Source organism: Amaranthus tricolor, chromosome 4, assembly GCF_026212465.1.
Source record: "Amaranthus tricolor cultivar Red isolate AtriRed21 chromosome 4, ASM2621246v1, whole genome shotgun sequence".
NCBI classification, from domain to species: domain Eukaryota; kingdom Viridiplantae; phylum Streptophyta; class Magnoliopsida; order Caryophyllales; family Amaranthaceae; genus Amaranthus; species Amaranthus tricolor.
The window spans coordinates 31,168,085-31,187,282 of NC_080050.1; the positions used below are offsets into that span (position 1 = coordinate 31,168,085).

Consider the following 19,198-nt stretch of genomic DNA (forward strand, 5'->3'; position numbering starts at 1 on the left):
TATAGACCATGTATCACTGTATCATTTCTTTGTAACTTTAGAAAAAAAAATTATAATTTAAAAACATAAGAAATAAAAAAAAAATTCTAATTGGAGAAATGTGTCAACACCTTTTCATTATCCACCATCAACACCGTACCGCTACCATTTTAAATGGGCTGACACGTATATATTTAGTGTATCACTATAAGATCAATTAGAAAAGTAATCTAATTTTATTGGTCCGTTTAATGGTAAGACAATTTCATACAAGATGAGCTAATTTATTTATTATAAATCGGCAAATAAATATATTGAAATATAATTAATTTATTTTGTAAATTTTGATTTTTTTTAAATAATAACGAGCCTATATTACACCACTATGTTTTAAGGACTTTTGACTCCATCTAAAAAAAATAAATAATAAAAAATTATTGACTCAAAAACAAATATAGAAGTATATGTTATTGGATAATTTTGGTTTAATTTCATACTGGAAAATAATGGGTGGAACTCCAAAACAAAACTAATTTTAAAACATTAAGCAAATCACTTGCAATCAGGTGAAAATAGTAGCTCATCGATAAGCTCATTTTCAATCATAATATTTATTGGGAGATGATTCACTAATTTTTATTTGATTTTTAATTTTATTTTAGACAGGATTAAAAAATAATAAAAACTATCAAAAATAAATCATGTTTACTCGATTTGTTGAAAAAAAAAAACAAAAATAATATTTATTTTTAAATAAATTTACCTTTTGGTATAATTATTGAAAATAAACTCAACTATTGTTTATTTCTAATTTTTTTTACTTACAATGAAGCTTTAAAAATGAGTATAAAGAATTTGTGGGTATATTTTTAGCAAAAATATCTAACAGTTGGGATTATTTATGGTTTATCAATAAATGAAATTATTGTAGGAAAATCATGAAAATGTTTAATTATTAATTTAAATTTATCTACTCCATCACGTACGTTGGAGTATTTGTAGTCTATTCAATTTTTTATAAAATAAATTTTTGTATATCGTGTTTAACACGGGTAATCAACTGTTATTACATACGTTTAACATATATTTAATAGCTCGTGCTTAGCACGAGTAATCAACAATTATGTTTTAATGATGTGTAAATATATATTGTTATTTATTATTCAATTTTCTTTATTGTGATTTTTTTAAAAATTATTATTAATAGTTCTCTTTTTAACTTTTATTTATTTTATTTGTAACAATTATATTATTTATGCATAATAGTTTCTAAATGTCTAGTGCTTTAGCACGGGTGATCACCTAGTGCATACTAATTAGATTAATTTACTACTAATTATAGTCGGCTTCTATTAGACACATTTAAGTATTGATTGGATAAAATTATACCTAATAACATAAGATGCTTAATGGTATTATGGTAGTAATATATTGAATCTAAACATGTGAAGAGATATTTTCGTTATGTTACTTGGAACTTAAGTAATGCATATGAAGGTATATATATCATCATCATATTATTTGCTTAAAGTAAGACTAATGAAATATATATTTTTAAAAAAAATTTAAAACCCAAGTGGAGTCGACGACTCATTCACACTTCCCTCCGCCTTTGGATGAGCAAGGACTTGAGCATATAAATTTGAAGTATCAATACTACAAACTAGCGCGATTTTAAATTCACGAGTCATGATATATAAAAATTTATTCTTGCTTGTATAGTTGTACTTTTATAAATAAATCAAATAAAAAATTACTACTTATAATAACATAATTAATCAAATAAAAAAAATCACTAATGAAATATGGACTATGTTGAAGTTTAACTTGAGTCAAACATGAAGTATATGTGTTGGACTCTTTTGTTTGGACCTTTTAATATGGGATGTTTCTGTGAGCTCATGACAAATATAATGGAGAAGAATGTAATTTGGACTAATGTTTTTTTATTGATGGATCGAGTTCAATTGAATCCAGACCCACTTAGAATCTTAGACTCATTAGATTGGAAATATTTGGGTTTAAATTTAAACTTTAAGTATTTAGATCTAGGTATGAGACCACTAAACATTGATGGGATTAGATTCAAATTCGATGGGACAGGACTTAGATTCTACCCATGACCATCTAACTAAGAGAGATTCCAAATGTCTGGTTTATGGAATTTCATTTGCTTGTAGTAAATTAAAGGATTAAATTTTATCTCCATTTGAATGTTTATCACTTTTTCCAAGAGTTTAATTTTAGCTACTTCTTTTCCTATCCCTTTACTTTCTCAATTTGCCGTATATAAAAAAATGATTAGAAGAAAAATTCTTTGTTTAATGCCGACGTTTATTTTGAAATATACTTTCTCCGTCCTATAACATTACTTCACCTACAACTACAAGTATACATCATGAAAATATCAAAGAAATAAGAAAATGAATATTTTAGGAAAAAGTAGGGAAAATATATGAAAGAGATAAAAAGAAAATTAAATGTAATTTTTACTATCCCACTATAATTTTTTTTGAAAGGTACTTACGATATCGTTTATCTCAACCATACTGTTAGGGGAAGGGGAAAGGAAAGGGCATTATTATTTGTCGCCACCATTTTCATTTTATCGCCACCCCTCCTCCTAATGAAATTACGAATTTGCCCCTGAACTTTAAAAATTTACAAATATGCCATTGGAGTTAATAACTTTTCATTTTCATTTTTTTTAATTTTTTTTTATTATTTTTATTTATATTATTATTGTTATTATAATTATTATTATTTTTGTTATTATTATTATTATTATTATTATTAAACCACAATAATAATAATAATAATAATAATAATAATAATAATAATAATAATAATAATAACAAAAATAATAATAATTATAATAACAATAATAATAAAAAAATTTTTAAAAAAAAAGAAAAACAATAATAATAATAATAGTTGTCCACGTAGGACGGTGTGGTCGGCTTGAAGTCATCAATCTTACTGGGGCCGTAAACAATATTAACGCCATATAATAATAATAATAATAATAACAACCACAATAATAATAATAATAATAATAATAATAATAATAATAATAATAATAATAATAATAATAACAAAAAAAATAATAATAACATTTAAAAATATAAATTAAATATAATAATTAAAACAAAAATAATAATTTAATAATAATGATAATAACAACCACAATAATAATAATAATAATAATAATAATAATAATAATAATAATAATAATAATAATAATAATAATAACTTAAAAAATGAATTAATTAAACAAAAGAAATTTAATAAGTAGAAATTCAAAAAAAAAAAAAAAAATTAAAAAAAAAAAAATCATTCGCACAGAACGTGCGACTCTACCGTGCGACTCGAGTCGCACGTTTTGTGCGAGTGTTTTTTTTTTTTAAATTTTTTGTTTGTTTTTTATAAATTTTTTTTTATTATTGTTATTATAATTATTATTATTTTTGTTGTTATTATTATTATCATTATTATTATTATTGTGGTTTAATAATAATAATAATAATAATAATAATAATAATAATAATAATAATAACAAAAATAATAATTATTATAATAACAATAATAATATAAATAAAAATAATAAAAAAAAATTAAAAAAAATGAAAATGAAAAGTTATTAATTTCAATGGCATATTTGTAAATTTTTAAAGTTCAGGGGCAAATTCGTAATTTCATTAGGAGAGGGGGGTGGCGATAAAATGAAAATAGTAGCGACAAATAAGAATCGAGAAAGGAAAAGGGAGGGGAGAAAAGATGTGAAATGCATGTGGTAAGAATCAAACGTAAGAAGGTGGAAAAGTAAACTAACTCATTTAAGTCATTATACTACCTTCTATTTGAATTAAATCAAAAACAAAGTGAGAGTTTTTAGAGAAAAAAGTGAAAAATGATAACAATATAAATTGTATAAAGTAAATTAAAAGGAAGTTAAAATATATGGATGAAATTAAAAAGTGTAGGACAATTATAAAAAAATTTATATGGAACAAATCAAAATAGCTCAGAATTCAAATTAAATAAAACGGAGAGAAAAAAAAAACAGATAGAAAATAAAAATATTGAAAAAAAAAAACTCTCAGGGACAGGGAAGTTACTGCAAGCAACGTAATTCCATAAACACAGACATTTGGAATCTCTCTCACTTCCTCAATCTCAATTCCTCGGCGAATTCAACACTTTCTGGATTTTTTCGTCGTTTTCGTCTGCCTCTTCTGATAAAACGTCGACAATTTCAATGCTCAATTGACATTAGATTTCGATCGGACATCAGTTTCGCCTTAACAGATCACGCAGCTATGTTCGCCCATGGAGGTGAAACTCCTTCGAGGTATCCTCTCATTGCCCTAATTCTGCTCAATTTCTTAATTGTTTTTTTTTCTTTCTATTTCTCTTTATTTATTGATGAGCTTTAATGGAAACTAAAAACTTAGAAGTATTAGCAAAAGTCTATGGAAGAAGCTCTCAATGATGTGCTTCAATGGAAACTTAAAACTTATAAGTCCTTTGTAATGATGGCTGTCAGTTGTTTAAGCGTTTAACATTCAGCTCTTTTAGGTTTTTTTAAATGTGTGTCCATTTAAGCTTGCAACCTCTTCATTAAAGATGTGCGGAATCAATGTGCACTTATTATGTAAATTTGCTAATGATGTTTGCTATCAAGATCAATCTAAAACAATATTTTTGTTGTCACAAGGTTGAGGTTGTGTACATCTGCCCCCAAACCTTTGCCTTAGTGAGAGCCTCTTGATGGAATTGGGGGTAATGAAATGTAGTAGGAGTATCTTGTTTGGAATTTTAGTGATGTCTGCAAAATACATGTTGATCAATGTTTTAGTGAATCGTTTATGTTTTGGGCATTCTTAAGAGGCTTTCTAATCTCTGTTTATTGTTAGTTCATTATTCTTATGGTAAAGCTTATGTTTTATTGAGTTTGAGTTTAGTTTTTGATTAGATCCTCACTTTGCTTGAAGGTATGAATTGTTGAGTATGGTGAAGAAACATTCTAATATGTTGGGGAAGACAATAGTCGATGAGCAAGATGCCTCAGATGTTGAAATGGATCAAGCTTTCTGGCACGATATTCTGAACCTTTATTTTGTTCAAGGCAAGGAATCAAGAGGACGCCAAGATGATGATCTCATATTTTTTGTTAGAAAAATGGTGCTTAATTATCCTTTTGAGGCTTTAATATTTTACACGATCTATCACTTGAGTCATGCATAATTGCGCTAAACTTTTCTTTGCTTTGTTGTGGTTTCAGAACTGGCATCCTCACAGTACTAATGACGACTCAGATGATAATTCTCCTTACTTTGTACGCAGGTGGGCATCTAAGGTAAAATCAAGTAGATCTCATCAACCATTCATGCTTATAGTGGTTTTGTGGTGAATTTTATAGTTCAAACTCTTACTAGAATGAGCATTAGAAGTAGCTAACAATGTTTTGAAGTTGACATTTAACTATTTAAGTAATTATTTTTGGTCTTTAAACCAATAATTTTTTAAACTATGGCCTTTCACATACATTTTTTTATTGCATTGAGATTGCTATATTTCTTTTTTAAACCTATGACATAAATATGTGTAGCAGTGAGAGGAGTATGAGGTCCTGCACTAGAGATGTTTAATTTAGATATGATTAAGCTCTCAAAATGACTTGTACATAAAAATCTAATGAAATTGCATAATAAATAGTGTCAACAACAACCTGAAAATGACATTGTCCATCTAACATGGAAACTCAAAACCTAGCTGAACGCCCAAATGAATCTCTATATTGCATAATGCCTCATTGCATTGTCTCATTGCAAAAGCAAATGGAAATTGAAAATTAAAGAAAGTAATTTATGATGTTGTATATTTTGGTCATGCCTTTATACGCACGTTAAACTTTAAATCAACATAAATTTTGCTTTCATCTTTTTGATCAGTTGCATACTATGCTTGGTGACCATTTGATGGAGGTCGATTGGAGGCGATCATTTTATTTGAACCTTATAGCTCACACTTCTTTCACTGTAACTGTTGCTATTTGCAGGTACTTTTTCGATTTTGCCAAATTGTTCTCTTTTCTTGTGTGTTGTATCTCTTCCAGGATTTGGTTTTTCTCTGTGTTCACCTCTTTCCCATTTAGGATGAGGAAAAAGGCTTCCTGAAGTGTTTATAAACCCTTTTCGATTTTTATCCTGGTGATTCATCGAGTTTGATATCCTCCTCTTCATATTGTTAGACACTTAGTCTATCTTGGTTAAGGGTGGTGGGTTTTTTTCTAGGAAGTTCCTTGCTCCATCAGCTTATTCCATTAAGGCTTTGGCATTGGTATTGTGTTTGTTATTGTGGTTGTCTATATCCTTGTAACCTTAAATTCCCTTTTTTTTCTTTTATATATTCTGTTTTCTATACCTAATTAGTATACTAGATAAAGTTATATTTGATGAGGACATACTTGCATTTTTGGTCCAACTGTGAAACCACCAAAAGATTTACAAATATTATATGAGATAGCTCCCTGAGTTATTGGCTTTATAGATTTCCTCTAATTGTTGTTTGAGCTTTGATTCTTACGTGATTCAAGACTAAGTTTATAGACTAAGGTTAGGAGCCACTTTCCAGCTTTGGCGTAATGTAATGGTGTTTTGTTGTTGTTGTTTTAGAGTATCACACAATTATTTGATATGAGACTTATCTGTGGTAGCAATCAGGTCCTTCAACATCATCGAGTGGGGCAAGATACACCATTGAATCCTATATACAAGGTGTGTATACTTTCTTCTCTTACAGTGGATGATACTCTAGACAAATATCTTCATTTCTTTCCATTTCTTGTTTATAATGCTGAACCAAAGGGGCAGTTGCCCATAGGGTAAAATAATAAAATCTACTTTTTTAGAAAGTTATTATTTCCCCTCCAGGTTGTGAAGACTGTTTATGCATCACCTAGCCGGGTTAATTTCCATCTGGATTCTAAAAAGGCAAGCGCAATCTTCTATTATGTATTCTAAGTTTTACATGTTGTAGTTCTCTACGTTATCTGAATTATTCTATTTCATATCCAGGACGCAGAAACAGTTCCAGCATATCCTGATATTTGCTTTGCCATTGATGACTTTGATTCTACATTTGACACAGTGGTAACATGTTATGGACCTTTATTTATTTTGTGAATTCAGTGAAATGTTTGTTTGTATCTTAATATTCTAAGTTGCATGAATATTGTAAACCTTAGTTATCTGGATGTTAACTGAATTACAGATTTTTTTGTGGGTGTGTTTTGCACCTTGCAGGTTTTGTCAGATGCAGATCATTGCTACTGTGTTGTCCTAAATGCTCATGCTGGGGCTGCATTTCCTAGTGAGAAGCCTGATAATGAAGTCTCTGACAATTTGGAGAAAACAGGAGACTACATAAAGAAAACTAAAACCAAGGTTTACAACATACCTTTCTTTAAATACATAATGATGAAGATAGCCATAAATAGAATGGAGTCACATTTGATCTATGTTTGTAAAATATGGCACTTGGCGGGTGCCACAATCTGAGGAAATTATTGATGAGGATGGCCTTAATACTTAGGCAAAATTTCTAAAATAACCTTTGGATTCTGAATATTTCTTTGGTAATTCCAAGGTTGCCTTGTGCTATCCAAAAGTACCTTGATTTTAAAGACAAGCTAATGTAAATTTTTTGAGAGGAGTTTATTTAATATAATCCCAAGTTTTTTTGCTCTACAGACTGATTTGTTTATGTTTATATCTATTGATGAAAGCCTTTTATGGATGTATGAGAGAGTGTGACACATTTGTGTGATGCACATTCCTTCATTTTGGATCTTTAAGAACCTCACACTTCTCAAATCTAAGCTCTGTCCCAAACTTCCTTTTGCTTTTATTTCCCATCGCCATGGTCCATTGACATTGACGTCCTGTTTATTTATACTACTTTAAATCCACGTTTATTACCCATGCTGAATTTACATATGATGAAAGAATGAATGGAGTATTTATTAACGGGTTAATTAAGTTTATAATATTGGTTTGAAGAGTGAGTTTTAACAGTTTTAGTTTGGGACTTTGGGTTACTTGTTTTCCGTATGTAATTTATTTTCCCGCTATGTTTCCCTTTTAGTTTTACTTATTGTTTTCTTACAACTTTTTCCTTCATACTTCCCGTATTCTTAAAGTCCACCATTTTCCTTTTTTTGGGATTTTCCAGATAAGTGCTCTATTTTATCATTACGGGCATCTTTTGAGGGACCATAGTGCAAATCTTGTGCTTTTTGGCCAAAACACTGCATAATGTATTGTATTTTGGTAGAACTTGACACATTGGCTATAATCAATTTGCAAACTTTGATAAGTAAAAAACATCAAGCGAGTCATGTCTGCACAATGTTTGCAACCACTCTCACTCGTAAATGGGCATTACAATTGAATACTTTTTATCATTCCTTGTTTTGTGTGGCTACCACAAATAGTACACTTGAAAGAAATATAGAGTTTGTTTCAAAACTATCAAAATTCCTTCTTCAAGAAAAAATGAAAAGAATTTAGTTGTGTAATTTTATTCTAAATTTGTAAATGATCTTTATAAATTCTAAAAACTTTTTTGAATGGTTGGCATAACTATATAAATTTATGGCATAGGTCTTCCACTGTTTTGCACCTTACTAGTGATACCGCATTGTTTTCACATTTCTGATTTTAGTGTTTGGCATTAGGTAGACTCAGAAATTACACCACAACAATTCCAAAACCTTAATCCCAACATATCATATGTGGTGCATGAATTAAAACAAGTCAACATGAGGGATCATGGTAAACGGTAATACATATTATACTATATTCAACACTATCTAATTTTAATGTATAACTAAGGAAATTAACTCTAATAATCATCGACATGTGTTCTCCTTTCATTATCTATCTATTTTCATATGCTTTAGAGAATTCTTCTTCATGTTATTCTTTACATGTTATCCATGTCATTTTCAACCTACCTTATCTCTTCTATGCTCCTCAAAGTTCTAACCTTCTACTTTTCTAACTAGTCTATTTTCAAGTCTTCTTTGCATGGATGAAATGTTGGAACATCGAGTTTCTTAAAAGAGGAAGATGTAGGATGAAGGTGACTTGGATAATAAGAGAAAAAATGACTTTAATAATTAGGATTTGCAGTATATGACAACAAATAGGAATCAATGGAGGAGGAGAATATATGTGGGTGATTATGAAATTGATATTATTAGTTGTAGATTAGTATTAGATAGGGTCAAAATTCAAATGTAAAGTATAATATTTGTTATGAACATTTACACATTGATTTATTTTGGTTCATGTAGCCGACATGATATCTATTTCTTTCGTTGTTTATATGTGGATGTTCATGCATACTTAGAAGTTAGCACTAGAAAATAATTTTGAGAATGTGACCATATATATTTCTTTTATTATGCGTTATTTGGATATTATTGCCGGAAGTGAGTATTGCTTTTTAATATTGATTGAAATTCCAGTGTGCTCTCACCCTACATTGTTTCTGAATGAATGAAATAATTCTGTCTACAGGTTACCATATTTTCTGGATTTGTGAACTATCAAATGGTTCGTGAAGCATATGATGGTAATATTTCACTATTCCAGGTTCTAGAGTCGTTTGCTTGTTATAGCAAATTTCATAAAGTAGGTAAATAGAGCAACTCGATTGAAACTTTCAGTTAATTATAAACATGTATTGAACTAGTACTTACAGCTCAATAAATTAGTCTGATTAAGTTTAGTGTTGCTTGAAATATTTGCCAAGCATGTGTAGAGGCATGTGATGACATTGTTAAGTAAATATGTTGTTGAGGTTCATATATGATCTCTTAGGTGCATTTGCAATGGCCAAATGGCATGCCATAAACTTTCACTTGGCAAACTATAAATTGTATGGCTCTTTCTATGCATGCAAGTAGTTTTTTCTTTCCAAGATTCTTTCCAAGAATTAGAAACTCCTTAATTTTATAACATATTTAAATTAGTTGTCTTTCACATAAAAGTTTGATGTACACTATAATACTCTCATCACTATTTAGATTAAAATTAGGAGAGATCTTATATAGATTTCTTGATTATCATCATTCATCTGCAAGTGCATGTTTGTAGTTTTCATGGTTCTCATGTTTCCATGTAAATCCCTTGTGTTCTTTGTTTGTTTCTTGCTTTCTTTCATTTGTCATCTAATTGTAAAATTGTAAAATTGTATTGCTTACAATCTATACATCTTAAGCACCATTGTAATTTTCTTGATCCAGCTAAGTCATCTTTTCATTTGCAAGATAGCTTTTATAGTTCATGTTTCAAATATTGTTTCCTCTCATCACACAAACATGATTTTGGGAGAATATCTAAGAAGCTTAAGCCTTGGGTCCTTGAGTGAAATTTTTGTAATTATTATCAATGTTATATTGTGATTTTGTGGTGGCATATAAAATTCTTTATAGAACTTCACTGTCATAAATTGCATTGAGACCATGGTGCGAAAATACAATTGCATCGTATCGGTCGTATTGTAAAGGTTTTCAAATTTATCTAACCGATATTACCAGCATCATAAAGGTGTTAAAAATCCGTATTTTAGGCCGTATCAAGTTATATTTCATGGTTTAGGTCAATATTTGGCATTATAATAACCATATCACCCCGTCACCGCATCACCGTGTCTCTTACTGCAACCATGACCTTATCGCAATTTTTCCCATGAATGAGACCTGAATATTGAGGTAGACTTGGGGTGGGTATAGTGCATGATCTTAGATGCAGTCGCAATAATGGTTGTGAAACTACTTTTGCAGTCGATGGAATGGTTTTGTCGTTGTCACGTCTTATATTGCGGTTGGTAATAAGCTGGAAAACCATTTTTTTTCGATATGCTCAAACCTCAAACACTTAATGTAAAAGTGCGGTAATGATTGCTATTGTGGTAACATAACGATGGTGCGGTAATGGGAGTAATGCAATAATTGTAACGCTTAAGTATCGATTGAAACCATAAAGATATCCCTTGATACGTCTCAAAACGCGTTTTTGTACACCTTTACAATGCGGGAAGTATCGATTTGATTTTTTTTAAACATTTACAACGCAGTCAACGAGATTCAATGCGACCTTTTTCACTATGCTTAAACCCAGATCATGGTTAGATAATTGCTTAATATCTTGATTCTAAACGTTGATTTGCCTTTCATATTAGAGAAGCACACCTATTACAGTGAGAGATTTGCTTTGACAATTGACACACATCATATTATATGTGCTTTCAACAAACGTTTGTGTAGGGATGAATGGTTCTCTGTTTTATCCCACTTTGAAAAGTACAGAGTTCAGACTTTGTGTCCTTTCTAAAATAACTTGTCAGTTGTGTTATGATATCAAGGTTTGATGTTTCAACTTCAATAGGCTATCCCTTTGCTAGATTTTTTAAAGGACCATGTTAGGAAAGTTGTTAAATTAAGGTAGATGTTCTTAGTGTTCAAGGCTTGGTGAGTTTTTCTTCATTACATCAGCACATACGACTATATTGCGTATATGATTACATAATCTGGATATAGCATATGATGACGATGTATGCTTTTGGTGATGTAAGAATGATCAAGAGTGATGTAAATAGGGAAGTGTTATACTAGCTCAATGGTGATTTGAAATAAAGCTTCTTATTTCTTTTGGTTGATGGCCTCATTAGTTTGTATGGGGTGTAAGGACGACACGTTTTGAGTTGTCTTTTATAGACTCGTATAGTTGAGTAGGAGTAGTGAATGTATTAATGACCACTTGAATGGCGTATGTTACAAGTTGTAATGCTACTTTTTGGTTACGCTTTAATTAATCATTCAAAAATGAAAAGCTATCCGAATGGTTATTGAATACTCCCTAATATCACGAGTGTGCCTCTGGGTAAAAATGTCAGTGTACTTTAGTGTACTTTTAGACTGTTAGCCTGTCTGGGGTAAAACGGTATGAGTTTTTTAAGAGCAAATTGGTTTTATTCAAAGTCATTTAGTTAATTACAAATAATGTATATATAATCTAGATCTTTCATATTAGCTACGTTAATTATTGGGAATCCACTTTTGGAATGTGAATGATTGTGATGACCCTAGTAGCTCTACTATGTGACACTTCTGGCAGGACTTCCATATCACCTACAATAGGAAATATTTTATAAGCTCTTCCTGCATTCTCCTCACGAATATGTGAATGCAATGCTCAAATGTTTTTAGTGGCGGAGGCTACTATAATTTCCAAATTCCACCATCCCTTTTCTACTTTATTGCTCAAATCCAACTTATGAGAATTAGAGTGTATGCTATGTTACTTGGACTCGGGTACTGATGTTGGATACTGGTACGTGTCCAAGTGTCGGATACGTCTAAATATTCAATTTTACACCTAAAATGAAGTGTCCAAGTGTCATACCAATGTCCGGAGATCAAGAATCGGACATAGGGTACGTGAAGCAAAATGAAGAGTCCGAGTAACATAAAGTGTACGTATTCTTGTGGTTAACTAATAAATGCAATACATGGACAAAATTGCTTGCTCCCACTCCTTCAGTTTTAATATTTAATTAACCGAATGATATTTATTTCATTTTTCATGGGAGGTTAAAAAGAGTAATGTAATAATAATGCACCAATACATTTTGTACTGAAGACTTGAATTTGGACCTGTGGCTGCTACAACTTCTTATGTCTCTTATCCGCCACAGATGCTATGCGAACAAAAGCACAACTCCAAAAACACATCTCTCACATCGCCATCTAATAAGTTCAAAATTTCAAATTTTTATTACCGTTCACCCTCACCATTCAAATATCGACTAGCCTTTCCTGGACGGTCTGTGGTGTTGAATTATGAGGGCTTCCGAATTTGGTCAGCTTGGTGCTCTTGACAATGGGACCCAGCTGGGGTCTCTTGAATCTTGATGCTTGTCTATCTAATGATTTTTATTAGTAGCTGGCGTGATCCGAAAGATTTGATAGTTTGTTTCTCAACTCTGTCTTCTTGTGTTCCCTCAAGCAACAATGCTCCTCAAAGGGGATTATCTCTTCAACATATTCTGTAGTAGTAGTCTCCCATGTATGACACAGGCATCCCGACAAGCCCATTATAAGAGCCATTTATGTCCTGGGCATTTGTGTTTGAAGCCATGCTTATGTTATCTAAGGCCTTAGGCCATACTTTGCTAAGCATTCTAATTGTTCTTCATTATACTCTTCTGCAGTTGGGAGAATTCGTTTAGGAAGTCTGCTTTCTTTCAATCATTCTTCAGGTAAAACAGACAGAATTTACATGAAAGGTCCAGGTGGACGTGGAGAAGTTGAAGTAGCTGTTTCTGGTGTTGAAGGTATTAAAATATTGAACACTGTAAATTATCAGTGGACCTTGAATACTCTTTTATTGAAGATTTATTGCTGAATTTTTCTGTGTGCTTGCATCCATAGATTGTGTATTGTCATGTTGTGGATTGTTTTTCCAGTGTGTATGTTGCAGTTTTACATCTTTAAGCTCTTGTGAAGGTCTCTAGTTGTAATTTTCTTGCTAAGGGGGCATAGTTTTATTCTGTTGGAGTATTCTAGTCGCTGAAAATCTTTTTTTTTGCTGTTGTATGTATGCAATTTTTAGATAGTGACCTAAAGTTTTACGTTAACTTCCATGAAAATATTTAATTAAATGTATATGAATTATGAACTTTGAACAAGAGATTATGCGTCTAGCTCCTCAATCTTTCTGACTTCCATTTATTAGTTTATGCTACAAATGGAGTTTCTATGGTTACACTTTCCTTTGTTTATAATTACTCCTAATATTTAAGAATTATTTTGGAGTTGGAGGTGATAAGAAAATATTTGAAAAATGCTTGTGGTACTAGTACTTGGGTGTAAGAGGTGAGAGCCAATTGAGCTCTCACATGAGCTTTTGTGTATCCTTTTTTTCTCTAAGTTGAAATCTTGAGATTTCTTGTTAAGATAATTTAGTGGTGATAGTAACTTTTTGATTCATTGCTAAGCTGTTAGGCATAAACGAACATTTTATTGATCACCAAAAAACGTTTCAAGTAGAACTCGCTTAATACAAAAGAAACATCCTAAAACTTGCATCAGTGTTGAAAAATTGATTGGCCAACTCGTCATGTGCATGGTGATATTCACCCCATTATAATTAACAGCATAATTACATTCCTTATCACATCTACATGCTACAGAAAAAACTGTCACTTCCGCTAGCTGCTGCCATGGCTTGTGCTTCTGTTCATATCTTCTGGAATTCCTGTCTCCACAGCATAGATACTAGATAGTCTCTACCTACGTCATCCCATATAGCCTTTCCCTTTTCTGTTTCTAAGAATGTTTTTGACGAGCAATACATATTTTTGTTCTCTGTGCCACATTACCGTTCTATTATATTTAAGCCTCCCCAACAAAATACACTACACTGACATTTTTGCAATTAAAAACAGATACTCAACTGTCTCTACACTCTACTGTCTACACAAAACACACTCCAAATTACAGTGGATTCCCCTGTGTAATTTTATTCATTGTCGTGCATCTATCCTGTGATATTAGCCAACAAATAGATATACTTTTTAGGGGGGGCGTGACTGTTGCAGGTGATTTTCCACTAGGCTAATTAGGGCACTCTCTCTAACTTCTTACATGCATATTTCACTCAAAATTTTCCCGGTGATGCAGAATCTCCTGCCATCCGCCCAAGTAATCAACCTCTGATTGCATGCTAAGAATTTTCCTCATCATCAATAGCATAGTAAGATTATTGCCTTACCTTGATATAGTAAACATCCATTTGTTACACATAGATTATCAGCTCATAATAATTTCCTTTTAGCAGCCTTACTCCAGATTAACAAAACTCTAATCAACCTCTGATTGTATGCCAAGAATTTTCCTCATCATCAATGGCATAGTATGGTTATTGCCTTACCTTGATATAGTAAGCATTCATTTATTATCCATAGCTAATCAGGTTTACATGTAGTTGCTCATAATAATTTCCTTATAACAACCTTGTTCAAGATCAACAAATCTCTAATGTTGTATCCACCTTGCTCATTTAGGCTTTAACCAGAGCTCTTCTTGAAGGCTGTGTATCTCCTGTCGACAAAAAACATCTAGTACATCTGAATTTCTCTCAGCAACCCTTTTTAGAAAGATAATCAGTTGAAACAAGAAATTTTGCATGCTTGTCCTTATCACCTTAAATGTAATCTACCTGCATAAGATAAAAACTTTGCTATCCAAGATTTTGCCTTCTGTAAGTACCTGAGAAAGTTATTTTTGAGTTTATGATACCCCTAAATACCTTAATGAAAATTAGTTTGTCTCCATCTTTAGTAATTCACATAATGATTCCTTTTTCCAGTCAATATTTTCACGGTATCATGCACAACTCTTGTCCAAATTTGTAACTGAACTTGAGACAGCAGAATCACCCCCATTATATACCACTTTGACTGTCATGGGTCACCGTAATAGGGGCTGTAAATGCATTTATGCACTATGGCAGTAACAGAAATCTGGTTTTTCTCTTAAAGAATGCATTTTCGTAGATAAGTATTTCATTGGCAAGCAGTAAAAAATATAAAGAATCTCTTAATCTCATGCCTCTAAGGAGCTCTCTCAAATGGCTTACTATGAACTTAATTAATTATGCTGAAGGGTACTGTTTTTATACCTCCCATTATCCTCTTCACAATTGTGGTAAATCCACATCTTTAGTAATGACCTTTTGGAATCTACATATGAGGATCTTGGATATGATCTTATATACCATGGTGCAGCAAGCAATTGGCTCAAGCTGGTTTACACTAGGACTAGCAACATTAGGTACCATTGTAATAGTGTGCATTTGATTGCTTTATGGATGTGTCTTGCATTAGAAAACTCCTTAATATAAAGCAAGCTCATCCTGATTGTATGCCATGCCATGCCTTCTTGAAAAAATGTGCATCTATCCCTTGGAGCATCTTGAACTTCATGCTCTGACACAATCTGACGCATTGCCGCAATCTCATTCTGATTGAGCCTTGCCCCAGCTCTAACAGCAGCTTTATCAGGCATTGACAACTCATCAAAGTTCAATATTTCACTGTGTGTCATCTGGATGATCTATTGTGCTGCCTTTATTATAATTCAAACTAGCAATTCATTTAGCCAATTCTGGCATTTAGCTATTTGCGAATTTTATACCTAAGCTTTTTACCTGTCTTACTAAAATATACCATTTGTGTTTGACAGTAATTTTATGGAAAAACTTGAGAGTATACTTGATATTTTTCCAAGTCACAAATGCACCTTCAGTTGCAAATTGTGATCAAGCATTCACATAGTTGAAATTATCATTCTATATATGGATGATCAATTACTGTTTATTGGTTTAATGTCTCAATGCATCCGAATCCCTGTTCAACATTTTGCTTTAATCATCATTGAGCAATTTGATTAAGGTACTGTGTTGTTTTACAGACCTGAGCCAACATTCTTCAGGACCTTCTTCACCTGTTATTTCAAAAAGTGGTTTTGGTCTTGCTACAATTGTTCGGAAAGCAGCATCTGTTGCTTCTGCTGCTAAACAAGCTTATGAAGCAGCTTCAAAGAATGGCGATGATGAGATGTTGCCTCTCAAATGTTGCTTAATGTCTGTATCATTGCCTTGGGAGCACATAGCACATGATCTCTTGTTTAAGGTAACACATTAGTTTGTGTCTTTGTGATGATGTTCTTCTGACTAAATTCTCCAGATACACGTAAACAATTATATCAGTAGCTGCTAATTCAATATTGAGTAAAATTAAAAAAAATGCGAAGCACATCTCTTTCATGTCAGAAATTGAGCGAGGTACTCCATGACATGCATCGCAGCATTGGGCTTGTCTTCTTTTAGCATTTTATGGATATAACGCGTCTGATGGACAAAGGGTTATGTTCAAAAACAGTTCTTTGATGTGTTCTAACAAAACTACAACCAGGATATGATTGAAGAACTAGTAACAGAATGAGACCTAGAGATAAAAAATGTCACATTCAGTTTACAGATGCACAATATACATCATTGATGATAATATTTTCTGTTCATTTGGGCATTGCGGCGAACCTTTTTCCTTTGAGTTACTTCTATGATATCCTCGACTCATCTATATGTCATTTTAAATACTATTATATACTTGTTTTTCTAATGACGATCAATATCAGGGGGGTCCTCCGGTTAATATGTAATCTAATACCTGGACGAGCGGAATTCACAATGCAGAGCTATCAATCCAATTCGCCCACAGTTTCAGATGTCGGAAGTTCTGGTAATATCTTTTGGTTTAAAAATCCCTGGTTCTCGAGTTTGTTATGATGTCTCAAGTGACTTGAGTTGCGTAGCTCCGGCGCTTCCTTGTACATCTCTTGTAAATGAGTAGATTTCATTCGTTTCAATTTACCTTGTCTGTCTTTTCAGAAAATAAGTGAATGTAGCTAAATAGAGTTCGGAATATTTACTGCTGTTTTTTCAATGTTTTCTCGCTAAATGTAGCATAGCTTTTGCCACAATTGACCGTGCTAAAAGCCTAAAAGTATTGTATCATATTAAATTTTTGTAATGGTTCATTTTAAAAAATAATTTACTTTTTCATATGTGCTTAAAAGTTAAAAGTCCAGGCTTCCTAAGACTTTAGCCGATTTGGGATCAAGTGATTTGGCCTGGAAATGACCTAAGATTATGCGTCAATCTTTTTGATTAAGGATATGACATAGTATATAAGATTTGAACTTGGAAGATGAGAAAAAGAGTGTAGAGCTGCAACAAGGGAAAGAGGTGCGAACTCTGAAAATTATAGGGGAGGGTTGGGAACTGAGAAATGGGAATACACGAATTTTGTTTTTGTTAAAATTATGGAACAAAGCGACTCGAAACCAACATGATTGAACTTGAATTAAGACTGAACTAGGCTAGTCTTTTGATTGGGCTAGATCAAAGCCACATTTAGTTTGACCGATTCAATTTTTAACCGGTTTGTGACTACCTCTAATTTTCATTGTTTATGTGATCTTAAAGTCTCAATACCCAATTGCCTACATTTATCCCCAACGACCAATCTCCAATCTTTCCGTCCTGGTCTTACTTAAACTCCATTGTCGCCTACTCTCTTAGCTTCCTACAACACGATCCTCTACACTCAAAACTATTAGAGGATCGATTTGTAATCCCATATTAAAAAAAAGCGAGTATGACCAATATAGATATACTACTTTCATTCCACTGAATATGTCTCATTTACTTTTTCAAACTATCCAATACATTTATTCAATGCTTAATAAATCTTATTATATATGACGAAATATTATAATAAGTGGATATTAATAATTTTTGCATTGAGATGAATTAAATAAGATTTCACTTAACTATGTTTTAATTTATATATTAAGAATAAAATACAAATTAAAAGTAATAAATAAATAGTGTAAAAAAGCAAATAGGATATTTTCTGTGAAATGAAAAGAGTATATTTTAATGGACTGCTCCTCCTTACTTCCAACAAAAAATTTTATGAAAACCTAACTTCCTCCATATCCAAGTAAGAAACAAGTAACCTAATTGAATGACAAAGAAATTGATATTCCTGTACTCTTTAACTATTTAATTGAAGCAATCTCTTTTCTTTTGTCACGTATTATTTGATATAAGAATAAAATTTGAATAGATTAAGAAAATTGATAAAAGTAGATGAAAAAGTGTAATTTATAAAAAAGTGAAAGAAAAATATAACAAGATGAAAAAATAACTTAAATATTTAAATAAAAAAAAAAGAATTATAATCAAAGATAAAAATGCAGTAAATATTAACTAAACTGCTCATATCGAATCAAAATAAACATGTACAAAGATGCCAATGTTGGTTGCTTTAGCGGCGTTGTCAGTAGTGGACATATACATGTGACTATAATTTAAAATAAAAAGACATTAAAACTCAAAAGATGAGTTAATTTTATTTAATTGTATTTAATTTTATAAAAGATGAGTTAATTAGTCGATTAGTTGATAGAAGTTTTTAGTAGTAAGGCATCAAAATTGATTCAACTACAAAAACCGTTCAGGAATATTCTTTGTCTGCCGGTAACATTACATACAAATATTTTATATCGATGTTTTTT

The 19,198-nt window shown here is 31.4% G+C and overlaps 1 protein-coding gene across 1 annotated transcript; it reads left to right on the forward strand.

Annotated features, from left to right (window-relative positions):
• Positions 1 to 4,035: 4,035 nt before the first annotated feature.
• Positions 4,036 to 17,678, forward strand: LOC130810432 (uncharacterized). The gene is made up of 12 exons (XM_057676496.1): positions 4,036 to 4,330; positions 4,974 to 5,163; positions 5,264 to 5,338; positions 5,934 to 6,040; positions 6,698 to 6,758; positions 6,915 to 6,974; positions 7,059 to 7,133; positions 7,287 to 7,427; positions 9,567 to 9,621; positions 13,264 to 13,386; positions 16,526 to 16,746; positions 17,252 to 17,678. Exons 1-12 carry the CDS (start codon positions 4,299 to 4,301, stop codon positions 17,273 to 17,275), a joined length of 1,164 nt encoding a protein of 387 aa, XP_057532479.1. The 5' UTR covers positions 4,036 to 4,298; the 3' UTR covers positions 17,276 to 17,678.
• The last annotated feature ends 1,520 nt before the right edge of the window (positions 17,679 to 19,198 follow it).